At 37.2% G+C, this 16,787-nt stretch overlaps 1 protein-coding gene across 1 annotated transcript in view; it reads left to right on the top strand.

The window, feature by feature from the left end:
* Window positions 1-8,000: 8,000 nt before the first annotated feature.
* LOC140244550 (phosphatidylinositol 3,4,5-trisphosphate 5-phosphatase 1-like) overlaps window positions 8,001-16,787 on the top strand; it is a 121,439-nt gene continuing 112,652 nt past the window's right edge. The window contains exon 1 of the mRNA XM_072324176.1: window positions 8,001-8,224. Within this exon, the coding sequence (XP_072180277.1) occupies window positions 8,085-8,224 (140 nt within the window). The 5' untranslated portion in view covers window positions 8,001-8,084. The remainder of the gene's footprint in view (window positions 8,225-16,787) is intronic.

The raw sequence follows: 16,787 nt of genomic DNA, 5'->3' as shown, positions 1-16,787 counted from the left end.
ATTATTGTATGTGTTTAATTACTGGTACACATTTGATTTATGTCATGTAATTCTTACTTATGTTTTGACCCGTCTGTTTTCCCTCATTTTTCATCTTTCCTTTCGTCTCTTCCCTGTGCGCTTAGAAACATTGTATTAAGCGCATTACAAATGTAATGTATTATTATTATTATTATTATTATTATTGTTATTGTTATTATTATACAACTCTGCAAGTAGAAGCATTGTTTTTAGGTTCATTTTTAGAAAGACCGTAGATTCGTGTAACAGGCCAGCGGAAGAATTTGGGGGCGTTGTTCTAAATCTAACTTTAATCCGTCTGTTATGCCAATAACACTTCTTCTTGTACAAATTTTATGAAATTTTAGAATTTCATAACTTTGATACATGTATCACATGAAGAATTTGACCGCAAAATGGGTTAAGCGCCAGTTTTAAACATCGTAAGGTATTTTCATCACCAGAGCAAAACCTTTCCAGTGATGCCTCACTTGTTACACAACAGGGAATATTTTTGGAGTTATGATCAAGAACATCTCACATTTTCTTATCATATATTCTTTGTTGTTGTTTTTTAAGCAGCTTAATTGCAGTATCTTAAAAAGATCAAGAATAGAGTTAACTCCTTCTGCTATCGAACTCTTCTTATGCTCGAACTTCTGTAGGCCTAGTATGTTATCGAAGTCAACGTGAGCATGATTTCACTTTCATTTTCCAACTGCAGATACTTCCTTCTGACAACAAACAGTTCTATCATAGGGGGTCAACAAACTTTGCTGTTTATTTGTGCTTTTTCTTTCTCCTATCTCCCTAACCCAATGATAATATTTTTTGAAAGTATTATATTGATAAGTGTATACGTTGGATATATACGTCACAGAAATCCAACTTGAATTTTGGTCCTTGGTTCAATAGATTTTTCTTGAATACAATGCATACTGTTTAACATATCACGATTTGTGACAGTTGAGTCGAGTTACCATGACAACGACGAAGAGGTCATGAAAATCCGGTTGTGACCTTGAATTCACTTCCTGTTATGCAGGAAGTACTGTGTATTAAGATGATTTTTGAGATATACATCTTATGTAAACATAAAGAAGAAGATCACCTTTGCTATATCCCCCTCCAATTTTCCCGACCGTATAAAATATACATTTGTGTGTGTGTGCGTGTGTGTGTGTGTGTGTGTGTGTGTGTGTGTGTGTGTATGTGTGTGAGTTGTTATTCAAAATTGATAGGCCCTATCAACCAAAAATAGAATAATCATGATTAGTGCGCGATGTATTACTCAAGGTTACATATACTTCCTTGTTGGGCAATGAAATCTCAAAGTCAGTCTCAGAGAAATCCTTATCCCTTCTCTGTCGATTTCAAAGAGCTACTGCATCTTGAAGGAAATGAAATTTTAGCCTTTTTAAATGCCCAGCAGGCACTTGTATAACCTCGGGTAATCCTGGCTATTATACGATTCGTAATTCCACAGGTTTATTTTCCGACACACACAAATTCCGGGAACAGATGTTCTTTAGTCCGAAAATGAAATAGGGTTTGTTTGTTTGTTTGTTTGTTCATTTTCCATCTGTGAAGATGGCTGGATAGCCCATATTCAGCTATGTTAAGCTGGTCTTCCATGGGGTCCAGTTGGATGTGAGGTGGGACCACTTCACCGGGTTAAACACCCTGCTCTTTGCGATGAATGAATGAAGCGGGTTCTTTTACGTGCATGAGTTGTTACTCTCTCATACACGGGACCTCCATTTTATGTCATATCCGAGGGTTCGTTGATCTGAAAAATTTGTGGCCTTATTCCGAAGGTTTGTTAGTCTGAAAATAAAACAAGGTTTATTACTTCGAAAGTTTGTTAATGGAAAAATGAAATAAGGTCCGTATTTCCGACGATTAATTAATCAGAAAGTGAAATGAAATTCGTTATTCCGAAGGTTCGATAGTCCGAAAATGAAATTTAAGGTTCGTTAAAATTCGAAAATGAAAAAAAAAAAGGAAAGTGTGTACTTCACGAACATTCGGTATCATATACGAACCATATTGAGATGAAACTACAAAAATAAAATTAAACAGTAACGGTAGAATGTTATCTCAACATTGGGATCCCCCTCCCCCTCCCCCCCCCCCCCAAAAAAAAAAGAGAACCAAATTGTTACTTTTTTTCATGGTATGCTTGTCAACATACAGCTTTCTCATTCAGTGGCGTATCGAATAGGGAAAACGGCGCCCGGGGCAAGCGCGAAAATTGCGCCTCTAATTTCTGAAAAAGTGTTCAACTCCAACCCCATCCCTGTAGGAACTTAAAAAAAGGTCCACATGATATGTTTTTTCAAGCACTTAAGAGGGGTCTTTTGAGGATGATTTAAATGTAATAAATGTTGATAAATTTTGGCGAGCGAGCCGAAATTTTTTCAGCTTACAAAACATTGAGTTCTTGTCATTTTTTGGGTTATTAAATCTTACAATTCTAATCAAGATAAGAGCTTAGTGACGGCCTTGAAAAAATACTCTAAATTAGTACGAGCGAGTGAGAATTTGTATATTTTTGTGTAGGAAACATTGCACCTATCTCATAGTTCGTTGTACTTGTAAATCATACAATGCTGGCACACTGTTATATGGTGGCTTGCCCTGTATATGAAATAACAGGGCCTTGTCTTATAAAACTTGTGATAGAAATCAATCAATCACAATTCTCTTGCAAGATGCAATCAATCGCAACCTGTGATTGATCGATTGCAGTTCTCCGTCTTAATTTCAATCTTAACTTTTTATTTTATAAGATGGATTTGCATTCAATTGTAAAGTTGTGCTTGATTTTAACCAATCACAAGTCTTTATAAGACGGGGCCCAGACCATGCGACAACTGAATCCAAAAGCTTGCTAAAGCTTATAATTCAGTATGAGCATTTGCTGAACATGTTCGTATAGGCCTATATACGAAGTAACGGGATTCTCTTCCGATGGTTGATAATTCAAGTGATTATTAACATTTTTGTTTTTGTTTTTGGCGCCCTCAAGGAGTGGCGCCCGGGGCACGTGCCCCCCCCCCCCCATACGCCACTGTTCTCGTTTTCTCTTTTGTACAGTTTGTTGACATCGCCATGGATTTTTCGTGTCTTTAATAGACGTATAAACACATTACATAAATTAAATGTAATCATGTCTGATTACATTGTACATGTATACTTCCACGTGAGCTATGAAAGACTCAAACTCATATGATAAGGTCTTTTGGAGCAGCTTAACCGTGCGTTTTGAAGACAGACAATACAATCACTGAAGAAAACATACTGAACTCATCAAAATACAACTTAAAATATAGAAATTGAATCAGAAAAGTAGAAGCAATAATGCATTAATGTAAATAACGCAAGACCCTCTACGGGAAGCGCACTCTGTTTAAGGGGCATTTTCAACAGAAACTGTCACAACAAGCAGAGGGAACTCAAAATGAGGGAAAACTAGTTTTTGGAACAAAACACTGGTTTCCATTCTTCGATGCGATGACATCAATTACTATAATAGTGTAGAGCCATTGTATTCAGACGGAACGCTCGAATACAAAGACGCTTCAAATTCTTGGGAAAATCCCCTATCTTCGTGATATCATCGAGCTATCCACTATACTGAAGCGTATACTCCATGATACAGCAGTTTCATTAAAGTTCGTTCCAAAAAAAAAAAAAAAAAGGAGTAAGAATAAGAATGTTACAGAATTTCAGTTGAACATGTTTACACTGAAGAGTGAAATTAGATGCATTTTTTCTTAATTATTTCCCTGTCGAAAAAAAAGGGGAAAAACCGCACCTGAACTTGATGTGAATCAATACACTACTAAAGTGGACTGGTAATGAAATGTATGATTGGTTTTTACTCGCGACGTCTCCATTCTCTCCCGTTCAATCTCCCATAAGATCAAGGGCCTAAGGATTGAGTAGCGCTGAAACTGCACAGTTATCTTCTCTGATGGACCCTCTGTAACGGCTAACTGCAGAGATTCCTCTCAAAATGAAAAAAAAAAATAGTAAATTGATTAACCATAAATTTCTGCAGGGATATTGGAAGATGTACATATATTATGTTAGCCTATGTACAACATCGATGGGATTTTCTGTGACAACACGGGAGACTAAACCACCACGTCCAACGATCGCCTGTGGTGGACTGGAGTGGCATTTTATATTGTAGTCCTGAAATGGCTCTATACGTATAGTGAATGATGTATACAGACACTCGACTTGACTTGCGATGTGAGCATCTTTGCTGACTATAGTATAGCCCCCCCCCCCCCATGACATAGATATTGTTCCACGATTCGAGGTCATGTGCATTGATATACATGCATTTGTAAATTTAAGCATTCATCCCAGGCATTCATTTGAGCAAAAGAAAAAACAAAATCTTGAGCCGGAAAAAAACCGCGAACTGTAGTCAAGTGGGCAGTTTACGAAAATCGAAAAATAAATTGATTTTCAGTCAAAAGCGGTCACAGAGATGATTTTCTCTAAATCGGTTCAGTATATACCACTCGCACACATCCCCTACGGACAATCTGTTATTACAATTCATCATGATAATAGAATAACAGCATGCATGAGTTACCCTGTCCCTGAGTCATCCTGAATGTAAATAAACCGAATTCTATCTCTCAGCCAAGATTGACATGTGTTGTAAGAAAGTAAGTGTTGTCATGCTTATTCGGCAGAAACGAGAACAGGTTTACAGAGTACAGCGGCTTTCTCGTGACCACTGCACGAGTATTATTATGATTCTTGTATGCTGCACTTGTTGGATGACCTTCGTATGAGGAGGAAAAAAAAAAGATACTCAGGCAGGGAGGTTGTAAAAATGCCTACCTGCAAATGTGTGTGAGAGTTATTTGAACACCAGAGACAACTTCTCAATTTCATAATACTTGTATGCGACATCACTGACTTGTACACGCGCATGTCCATGACTCACGGAGAGCACTATATAGTTCCAAGAGTCATCGTTTTCAAAGAGGATAAAACTAAGTTGCATCCAGGTGCTTGAAAGGAACAACGCGACCATGAGGGGCATAGCAAGGACTATACAGATGCAACATTTTGTTAAAGAGGGAATTTCCCCCTCTCTGTATGTGGAGTACAATCCAGTTCGGAGTTAGCTCATGGGCCAATGATATTGATACGAATGGCCTTTCTTTTGTATCAGTCGGTTAGGGGCACTTCACTCGTTTTCAAAGCGACATGTAATGCATAAGCTCTAAGTAAAAAATGTACATGGAATTCATCAATCCTGTTCAAACAAAGAATGGACTTATATATATAATATAGACAAGAAAGATTCGTAGATTGGGAAAGCATCTATTTCATTATTTTGCATTGACAGTAACACTCTCTCTTGATATAAAAATTGACATTGCCAAATACCACTTATGCTGTCAGGTGGATTTACTGGCAAGCATCATTTATAAGAAGAAGATCCAAAGAAAAGTAGAACAAAGATATGTATAAACTATAATAGTATAGAGTACAGTAAAGTACATTGTAAATCAAATTAAAGTAAAATAAGTAAAGTAAATGACAGATAAGGAAGGAAGAAAAAATAAATAAATTGGTAATTGAAACGCTCACGGGGGGGGGGGGGGTCTATTAAAGAGGAAATCCAGTTCAAATATAAGTTAGTCTGATAAAAAAAGAGTAAAATTTTACGAGTTCAACGGTAAAAATTGACTGAATTTAGATGAAAAAAAAAATGAAGTTATGAAATTTTGAAGAACTTCTCCAAAACAGAAAAAAACAAACCCAACAACTGGAAATTTCAAAATTTTATGTAAAAACTACATGGTAAGTTGTGAGGGAACGACATGCTCACTTTGCCATTTTCATATTCATATTGACTGTTCAAGAACCGTTTCCCCCAACATAGCGAAATTTCAAAATGTCATAACTTCCTTATTTTTCGTCCGATTTCGATCAATTTATACTGTTGAACTCGTAATATTTTACTCTTTCTTATCAGACCAACTTATATTTGTTCGTTATTTTGAAGGTTTTTGATTCGGAAAATGAAATAAGGTTCCTTGTTCCGAGGGTTCGTTAATTCAAAAACAAAAACAAAAAAGTTTGTATCATTTTGGGTTCATAAGCACGCACCTTCTTTTTATTTTCGGATTAATGATCCTTCGGAATAACAATCCTTATTTCACTTTAGAAATTACGAACCTTCGGAATAACGAACCTTCGGAAAAAGGCTATGGTTCGGATCATAATGAACCTTTTTCATTTTCGGATTACCAACAGCTAGGTAATAACAATAATAATAATGATAATAATAATGATAATAATAATAATAATAATAATAATAATAATAATAATAATAATAATAATAATAATAATAATAATAATAATAATAATAATAATAATAATAATAATAATAATAATAATAATAATAATAATAATAGTAAAGTAATAATAATGATAATGATATGTGTATAATAGATATGATTTCTATATTTTATAGCGCCATTTCCGATTCTGATAGAAAGCCCGAGGCGCTTTGCACCGCAGCAAAAAGACTGAAAATACCATAAAAGAAGGAGAAGAAGGAAGAAGAAGAAAAATAAAAAAATACTGTCTTCAAAACGCACGGTTAAACCAGTAGGAATTTAGGCTGCTTCTAGAAAAGACGTTATGTTGTTTGAGTTTTTCAGCTCAAAAGAAAATTCCACGGTGTTGGTCCAGCTTGAGCGAAAGCTCGCCCGCCCCCCCCCCCCAAATTAAAAAAAAAAAAAAAAAATCTCAGAAAGCGGAAGAGGCACATACGGAATTTGTGTGTTTCGGAATAACGAACCTGTGCTTTTAAATAGGGCTTATTTCATTTTCGGATTTTGAATTCTATGGGCCTATAGTGCAGGTTTGATTGTAGAAATAATATGCAATTTCCTCGCCACTCATGGTGAAAATATGTTGCATAGAAACAAACAAACAAATCAGTATCATTGATAAAGTTTATCAGAAAAAAAAGAAAGAAAGATTAATTCACAACTTCTGGGGAACCGCCGAAATCACAGTCACAACTTTTTGATAGAGCGATTCGAAACCGCTTCAGGGATTGTATATCTTTCCATGACCACCGGTGGATTTGAACACAAATTGTTATAACATTTTTCCCTTGAAAGATTACATTTAGGATAACTGAATCAATACTGTTGCATGAGCTGAATAAGAATATTACCCATACTTTTTTTTTTTTATCATGGTACCTGCGATTCCATTATAACACAGCTGTCCGGTACACGCTCAAACAACGCCTCTGCATGCTATGAACTCTTTAAGTAAGAAAGCCTATTTATTACAAACTCGATCAAGACAAACTATTCAGCGGTTAACATGTGAGAACAAAAGAATGAACAATTTAGGATAGTATTACCTGTTTTTTCTTGTCACAATCACAACCACAATGTACACATAGCTCAATGCATCCATATGTTCTAAAACTATTTCAACTTTCTTTTTTTTTTTTTCGGGTCAGTACAAGCACAGCTCAAGATTTTCTTACTTGTTCTCCTAGCAAGCATCAACGTCTCTCAAAAGCAGACGATCAGAATTAGACAGTGCACTCAGGAAACATAATAGACAGCAGATATTCATGTACCCCTCTCCCACCCCCTTACCTCCCCCTCCCCGGTCCAAGCAGACGCTACATACGGCTAAACCCTAACAACCTGGAACAACTAAATATAGCGCCCATATTCCCAAACCCGGAAGTTCCAAGTGGAAAATAAACATAAGCCGTCTCACAGTTCCTACTTTTATTTGACGGATGAATATTTTCTTTTCAAGAATCCAGCCATTACTTGTCGTTATGGGTTTACTGGATCTTGAGGCAGTGGTAAGATCCTTTGTCCACGTATGGAAGTAATCTGAGAGTCGATTTGAACAGATGGTCAGCTCAAAATACGGACACTGCACGTGTAGTATGTTGTGGTGGTCATACGCGCTTACAACTGGCTGCTGGGCTTAGCTTTGTTGCTTGCTGTGAGAAATCCATAACCATATTTCACGTTGGAAAGTAACGGCGGAACAATATGGCTACACACTTTCCGTGGTATCACGGAAGTATATCGCGACTAAAAACCGAACAACTCTTACATCAATCTGGGAAAGATGGGAGCTTTGTGGTGCGAGATAGTGAAAATATCAGAGGAGCATACGTGTTGTCAGTTCTGTGAGTATTACTTTGTCGTAAATTGAGATCTTTCAGCAGCATATTTTGTTGACTGTTTGCGGTGCACCACCCGCAGCTTTTCAGTAGGGTATCAGTGGCGCCACTCTACCCCAGAGTTTCGGCGCGGTTGTGAGCGTCGGAGACGTACCCATGTACACATTGCGCACACCGTCTGTGTTTGAGAAAACAGTGGATTACTAAACGTGCATATGTCAATATGAGAGATAGGCTGAAGATCAAACTAAGCCCATGTTGAATTAAAAACGTTCAAGCGTATTTTGTACTCCCATTGAATATTACATCCTACTGGTAGAATCAAGGCTTAGCTCGACAACTGAAGAAGACCGTCTAATGAATAAGTGAATGATCGACCCTGCCCTATGAAAGAAGGTTTAAATTGCAATGAAATAAAAGTAATTACCTATACATTGTGTTACTATAGTATTAGTGGTCAACAGGGCAAGAGTTTCATGTGTACCCCCCGCAAAAAAAAAAAAATAATAATCAAGTGATATATGTCATGTCATTCTCAACACAGCCGAAGAGTTATACTATGTGACAAAAGGGCGTATCTGTAATCAAGGCCAGTGCTTTCATAGCAGAAAAGACCTCCTCTGCATTATAGGCCCTGCTGCAGTTTGCTCTCTCTCTGTGTCTTTCATTGTGCTGGCAACAGTGAATGTGTACATAAATGCTTTAATCTCTAGCAGCAAATCAGTTGCAGTGGGAAAAAAAAATTTAAGTGCAGAAGATATTAAAAACATGATGGAACATGCTTTAGTAGAGTATTTTATTTGAAAGATCAAATACTGTAAAACATGAAATATTCGCGGCATGAATTTTTCGCGAATTGGAGCCGACAGCCTTTTTCGTGGCATGAAATTTTCGCGAAGTGCCACTGGCATTCAATGCATATAATGTAAACATGGACTTTCGCGTGCATGTTAATTTCGCGAATCTTGGCGCTCGCGAAATTCGCAAAATTAAAGTGCACGCGAAAATTCCTTGTTTTACAGTATACCATCTAAAGAAAGGAAATTAATATGGTGCTTTGCAAGGAATGAATGAAAATAGAATTATATTTGATTTGAATTCTTTCCTAAACTGTCCTCAACAAATTCTAGTAAAGTGGCATTTCATTCAAACTTTTCTTGTAATTACCTCCGCCAAGGGAGGAGGTTATGTTTTCGTTACCTGGTACATTGGTTTGTGTGTTTGTTTGTCCTTGTGCAAAATAACCCAAAAAGTAGTGAACAGATTTAGATGAAACTTGCAGGAAAGGTTTAGAATGATACAAGTAACAGATGATTAAATTTTGGTAGTGACACAAGAATTTTGGGGGAATTTATGAAGGATTTTTGATATTTTGGCAGGTAGGGTCAATGAACTTGGGAGTTCAGGCTGTGCGTATTTGAAGTTTGCATGCGCGCACTAAAGTGTGTGCTCTAGTTTCTACTAGGGCGAGGCGCGCCGTGCAGCTGAGGGTTTATGATGCAACAAAGGCTTCTATATTGGGAAATCAGGCGACTTTCAGCACACAACATTGCTATAAGTACGTATGGGTAGAAATCACTGAAATCTCTATGGAAGAACAAGATCAGTGGTGGAAATGAGCTGCATGCTTGGCGGAGATCTGCGATCTCAGAGTACTTCTCTAGTTAGTGAAATGTGAAACTTTTTCTTTGTCTCCAGAATTTGTCTTGGAGATAGGGATGTCTTTGTCTTGATTTGTCTTGGAGATGCCGAGCACTGGATGAAAGTATAGAGGAATGTTGAGACATTCCATTGTTATGCTTTTTCACCCAAACATGGATTATGATGATATTCCACTCTTCCTATAGATAGCATTTCCTGCAGTAAGGTTGGTTGGTGAGTTGATATTCTGAAAACACAAGTTTTGTGTTGCTTACCCAAAAAGGAACTCTTTCCATAAATAATCCTAACAGTACCACACATTTGGCAAATGACACAGAAATAGTGTTAAATGTTGCTCTAAGTGGATGTTGTAGATCTGACATGGTGTGCTACTGCCAATTTCAGCTAAGTTTTTAGGATCGCAGAAAACAAACAAACAAAAAATGTTAAGGATTTAAGTAAGAGGAGCCTGAGTCATTCAATAGGGTCCTAATGCAGTGGCAGATCCAGAGAGGGGCACACAGGGTGCACACCCCCCTTTATTTTTTGTTGTAACAAAAGAGATTAAAAGAAAATGGGGGGGGGGGGGTGGCGTGTGTGCCCCCCATTAATTTTGTAAAGGTGCCCCCTCTTTATGGAATCCCTGGATCCGCCCCTGATTCCATTGGTAATGTTATGTTTTTTCACCCAAACATGTGTTTGCATGGATTATGATGATATTCCCCTCTTCCCATGAAGTAACATTTCCCTGTAGTGGTGTTACAGATGTAGATATTCTGATAACACAAGTTTTGGGTGGCTACCCAAAAAGGAACTCTTTCCATAGAAATAATTTTAACAGTACCACACATTTGGCAAACAACACAGAAATAGTTTCAAATGTTGCTCTATAATGGATGTTGTAGATCTTACATGGTGTGCTAAACTGCCAATTTCAAATAACTTTCTAGGATCGTGAAATAAAAAAAAAAGTGTGTGAAGAATTTACGTAAGAGGAGCCTGAGTCATTCAATGTGGTCGTAATGCATGTAATTCTGAGATTGTGTGCAATTTTATGAACACAGTTTAAAATGTGTAATATTCGTTATTCATGATGATTGTTCATTTACCGGTAGTCAGTTTTGTTATGAATACACTGAACTGGAATGCTGGGGTTAGGAAAAATCTTAATTCTTTAAAAAGACAATAACTTGGTGACAACTTAATATTTGATATTTACTAACAAAATAACTTTGTTCACAAAACAAGCATCAAGTTCCTCACTTAAAGTTGATGGCTAACTAACATCTATTGCACACTTGTTCACCATATCATATACATTGAGGTTCTAACAATATTCATAAGGCTGTCTTCTAGTGCTCAAAAGGTGGCAATCTGTAGATCAGTGGGCATGATTAAGTTCAACTCGGCAAGTGCACTTTACTGCAATAACTGTGCATTACCTGTTGAACAACATCTGAATGTTTAAAGCCAGGAGTCTGTTTTGAATATAAAGATAGTGTAGAAATGGGAGAAAACTAGATCATCAAATTAGATTTTGAAATGTTCACAGCGATATAGAATGGAACTCTGACTACTCTTTCTATATAATGCCAACAAGTCGGAGAGAAAAAAAAGAAGCAGGTTGCTTCTAATATTTCAAAAGAGTGTTTATAAAACACGTCTATTTTAGACCACAGCTGGAATCAGCACCTCATACAATCGTGGGATAGGTGTCATTTCCTGATATTACATGTGCCTTCCCCGTGAGCTATATTAAAGAGACGAGCCACGCCATTTTCATGTTGGCTTTTAGAGTACCACGATTTGGTATTTATCAAGCAAACAGACCTTTTAATTTTGTCATATTTTGTTTGATATGTCAAAGTGAAAAAAAAGTATAATACTTAACCCTAAAAAGACTGGGCTATTTTGGTAGCTTGAAAGACTGGGGGGGGGGGCCTAAAGGGCCCCCCCCTTAAGATCTCGGCCGTGGATCGCGCGATCGCCGCGGAAATTTGCATAATGGTAGTGTGCGATGTAATCTACAAGATCGCATATTTAAATTTTCCAAAGTAGTCTTCTTTTATTTTATTTTGATTAATTATGCTAATTTATGCAAGAAATCAGACTTTTTGATCTAAATCAGTAAATAAAGCTCCAAAAGTGTTCATTTTTGGTCTAGATATTCTTTGTGGCATTCTTAGCAAATTTACTTGAAAAAAAATTCGGTATCAAAATTAATTTCTTATTTATTTTATTGTTTTATGAATTTCTTATGTATTTCTTTGTTTTTTGCGACATTTTGTTTTTGTTGTTTTTTTTTCAGCAAAATTTGTGGCAGACCCTTTTTGAAGCATAATACTACTAAAACAAATTGATTTTAGCCATTGAGAGTAAAAATAAGCATATTTATATGAACCATGTGATAAAACTCAATTTGTATTGACTTTGTACACAAAATCACATTTTTGAGCCATTTTCGGTCTCACGTCCATGTACAAAAAGTTATGTAACTTCAGAACCGTACCCCCGGGCGTAACAAATTTGGTGTCAAAATGTGCGGGAAACTCGAAAGAAAAAAGTCATAGAGCATCGTGGCGAGAGCATTGCGTGTTGCTGAGTAATCGCGCGAAATGTCGAGGGGGGGGGGCCTTTTAGGCCCCCCCCCAGTCTTTTTAGGGTTAACATTGAAATGTGGAGTTGTCACAGCTTTGCACTGATGATGTTAAGGGGGAGGGGTTCGCGGTTGATAAATTATTTACCGGTACCAAAAACTTGTTTCGTATTTTGCCTCTTAAGGTGCACATCAAATTGAGAGTTGTGAGCTGATCACATCATCACATCCAGTACTTTGTGTTAAAATGTGTAGCAGATATGAATCATACACAATATGTAAAAATTGAAATTAGCAGAAATTATAAGTCTATGTTCAGTTTTCAATCATTCTGCCTGACTGCACTTTCAATAGTCCACTGGATATAAAGTGTTGTTCCACTTTAAACCAATTTGGAGTGGGATGGGAAGTGTACTCTGGTCAGACCGAGCCAGAGTAGTCTGCAACTACAGCTGACTTGCCCTGGTGATGTGGGCGCAATTTTTAAGTGAGTAAAAGGAAAAATCCTGTTGTACCAAGCTCACTTACACTGTTCAAGGAGGTACTGTACCACTTTTAAGAAGGTGATGAATTTGGCAGTCCTGATCTTCTTTTGCTGTAATTAGCTGGTCTTTATTTAGTATGTTTACATTGAAGTACCGGTTAAAACAAGGTAAAATTGGTGGTCCTGGTGATCTTGTTATGATATTAGGGTTTCTTTGTAGTACTATATCATACCAGTATGTCTTGATAACCCTCACTATATATTTACCTTGGTGCTTAATTCATCAAGAGTGACCAGAGCCAGTGTATTCTGGCAGCTTTCTTCAAAGTGTTACCGGTATATCATGACAAACTTTCAAGTTTTCGATAAGCCTAATTATGGAACACTAGGCACCAGCCTTTCGCTTTCGGATTCAATAATTATTGTTCTGTAAATGAAAGATATATCCTGTCGTGGGAGATTGAAGCCTGGGAAAATGACGATGATAGCTTTCAGACACCCACATGAGAGATTGTTAAAGGGGAAACACCACTCCGTGGTCAACTCGGCTGTAATGAAAAATGAAAGTCAAACAAACATGACAATAAAAAGTCATTATGGCGATCAAAAAAAGAGAGAAAGTTATGGAATATTAATTTTTAATTTTTTGTTGACAAAACGTGACATTGATAACAATCACTGTATGCAGATGAGATCAGGTGCTGTTTTAAAAATGCTGCTTCACAGCTCTCACAAGGATTTGTATGAAAATACAATGTAATTTAGAAATCTTTCTTATTTAGGTTGTTAACAACTTTAAAGTGAAGTAGTGCAAAGGATGTAATTTCCTTTTAAATGAATTCTTACAAAAGAAAGGAAATTTGGTACAGTTAGTACGTTTGTATATGTACACAGAAAAGAACAACGTATCCAGCAATATCACATAAGATTTACTGTATGCAGAGCTACCAAGTCTCATGCATTCTGCGTGAGACTCAAGCATTTAGGGTCCTTCTCACGATCTCACGCATAGCACCCATTTTTCTCACGCATCGATAAAGTGAGAGTTGCAATTGAAGGCATGATGTGACCCTGCATCACAAAACGAACACAAAGTTGCCAGACATGAAATTTTAGTTAAGAGCATGTTCTGAAAGAGCAGACTTTAAGCTTTAAAATGATAACTCAAATCAGTATGGATTCTCCTAACCTATCTAAATATTGGAAAAAAAGCACACAGTCGGGAAAAGTGCGAACTGAGAAAAGAGGCTCTGAAGTACAGTGTCTATTCAAGTGCTAAATCTTTACCAAGCTGTGCTGGCTGTGCAATGAATGGGACAAAAACAGGAAGTAAACCACCAGAGTAACAACAATGAAGGGATTATCAGATTAAACTGAAATTAAGCATGCCTTATTAACACATTCTGTCCATAATTAATGCCAACTTTCAAAGCAGCAGCATTATCCTTTCAAAGCTTATTAGAGTTGAAAGTGAAGAGTATGTACAAGGTTTTTAAAAAATGAAAAGGGGACTCTAAAGACACACCTAATCACACTATTCTACCAAGAAACTTCGAGATAAACTGCTAAAAAAACACACTTTCCTGCCCATTTTATGATTCAAAATTTTAGCATGATGTAGAAGAAGACTTGCTCTTTCAGAAAATATGAAAAAGTCAAGATCAGCGAGGTTGACCAATTTCACCTATTTTCAGTCCTCACACAAACTCAGTGTGTGCGACTTTTTGTTCGTTTTGTAATGCACGGTCACATATTTCCCTTTTGTCTTTCAAAATAGGTAAAAAATAATCACTTACGAATGCACCAGCTTGCACCATTAAGAGCTAAAAATTGAAAAAGCTCCCTACCATTGGAGGGCGGACACCCCCTCCCACACCCTCCCCTCTCTCAGTCGCTTTGCTCAGGCACACGCGCGTGAGCGGAGACACCGAGTCATGAAAATCTCACTCATAAAAATATTTTGAACTTGGCACCTATTGTATGCAAGCGCACATTAGTGGTGTCCAAAAGAAGCTGAGGTGAAGGTGGTGATAAACATGCACTTAGATAAACAGAAGTATACATTTTATCTACTCACACTCATATTCTTATTCCAACATAGACCAAATTTACTGTGTGAGATGGGCCACCCGATCTATCGTGTAGTAGGCTTCCTTGACCAATCTGGCCTGCAATTCCTCTCATGCTTTATAAACATTAATGTACTGTGGCAGTCGACTCACGATTAAGTCACTTTACATTGATCTTATCTTTGGAGTGAGAATGGGGTCATGTAGATTACTTGTACATTGTGCTTCTTTGCTTGTTCCGAGTGGATTGCCACTGAGAGTGGTGTTTAGATGTGAAGTAAAGTTTTAAATAGTTGTGGTCTGTTTTTATAATCATGACTGCTTAGGAAGCAATAAATGCTTGAAACCAAGCAACCATGGGGCTGACAGCTCCATGTTCTCTTTGGAGGACTAGGCAATGTAGGCAATGAGGACTAGGCAATGAGGACTAGGCAGTGAGGACTAGGCAATGAGGACTAGGCAATGAGGATTAGGCAGTGATGACTAGGCAATGATGACTAGGCAATGAGAACTAGGCAGTGAGGACTAAGCTATGAGGACTAGACAATGATGACTAGGCAATGATGACTAGGCAGTGAGGACTAGGCAGTGAGGACTAGGCAATGAGGACTAGGCAATGAGGACGAGGCAGTGAGGACTAGGCACTGATGACTAGACAATGATGACTAGGCAATGATGACTAGGCAATGAGGACTAGACATTGATGACTAGGCAATGATGACTAGGCAATGAGGACTAGGCATTGAGGACTAGGCATTGATGACTAGGCAATGAGAACTAGGCAATGCTTGTGGGCACATCTGCTGCTACCAGTGGACTCAAACCAGAAGATCTTCTCTAAATTTTTATTAAAAGAAAAACAACAACATAAAATCAAAAAGAAATTTCCACAATTTTTTCTTTGTGGGTGTGTGTGTGACACAATGATTTAGCCATGAAGACGATCAGTATAGATTTATTATTTGTTTGTTTATTATTATTATTATTATTTTTTAAGGGAGGGGTTGAGGGTAAGGTTTGTGGTTGTTACTGAATTATGATGTTTAGGATATTTTGGGGCTCAAGGCAAATTCCAAGAGAGGGTTGTGAGTTGATGACAGGATCACCGTAGTCGAGTAGCATTGGGTTGGTTGTGACCAATATCTTGCCATTTGGTGAAAAAAAAATAAATTGAAGCTTTGAAATTCGAGACTTTCTACTAATTTGTGTCTGATCAAATCTAATTAATCTTTAACCATTGTCTTCATCTTATTCTTTTTTTTTTAGATTATATTTGTCAACTGAAATATTGTGTGGAATTGTATTTTAATGAGTTAATTTGTAGCTGTCATTGTGAAAGCTCATTGAAGATGTGGTTGGCTATCTTATTGTTTATATTATCTGGTCATCAAAACTAATTCAAAGTACTTCGTCTTCTTCATGACTGTGTTTTCCGTAGTGCGATGTGTCATCTCTCGATACCATCGGTTGTTATCAATCTTCATTGTCCGGACTTGGGAGTAGTAATACAATGTAACAACTCAATCTCATACATTCATGTCTGAATGAACAGCATAGCAGTGGGGGGAGGGGCAACTCCTGTTGTTTTGCTCTGTTCAGGTGACATGCACTCATTTTGCACTTTTGTCTGGAAATTCTGGTATACCTGTATAATTAATGTAAAGTTTAGAGATTACCAGAAGTAACCTAGAGCAATACACAGTTGTATAGTTCTTTTCACAAAGATACTGAAGCATGTTGTTACAAATATAAATCACAAGGAACCTAAAAGAAATGGTT

This window comes from Diadema setosum, chromosome 21 (assembly GCF_964275005.1).
Source record: "Diadema setosum chromosome 21, eeDiaSeto1, whole genome shotgun sequence".
Classification (NCBI taxonomy): Eukaryota; Metazoa; Echinodermata; class Echinoidea; order Diadematoida; family Diadematidae; genus Diadema; species Diadema setosum.
Note: the sequence above shows the minus strand (reverse complement) of the source record. Positions and strands in the feature narration are given on the sequence as shown.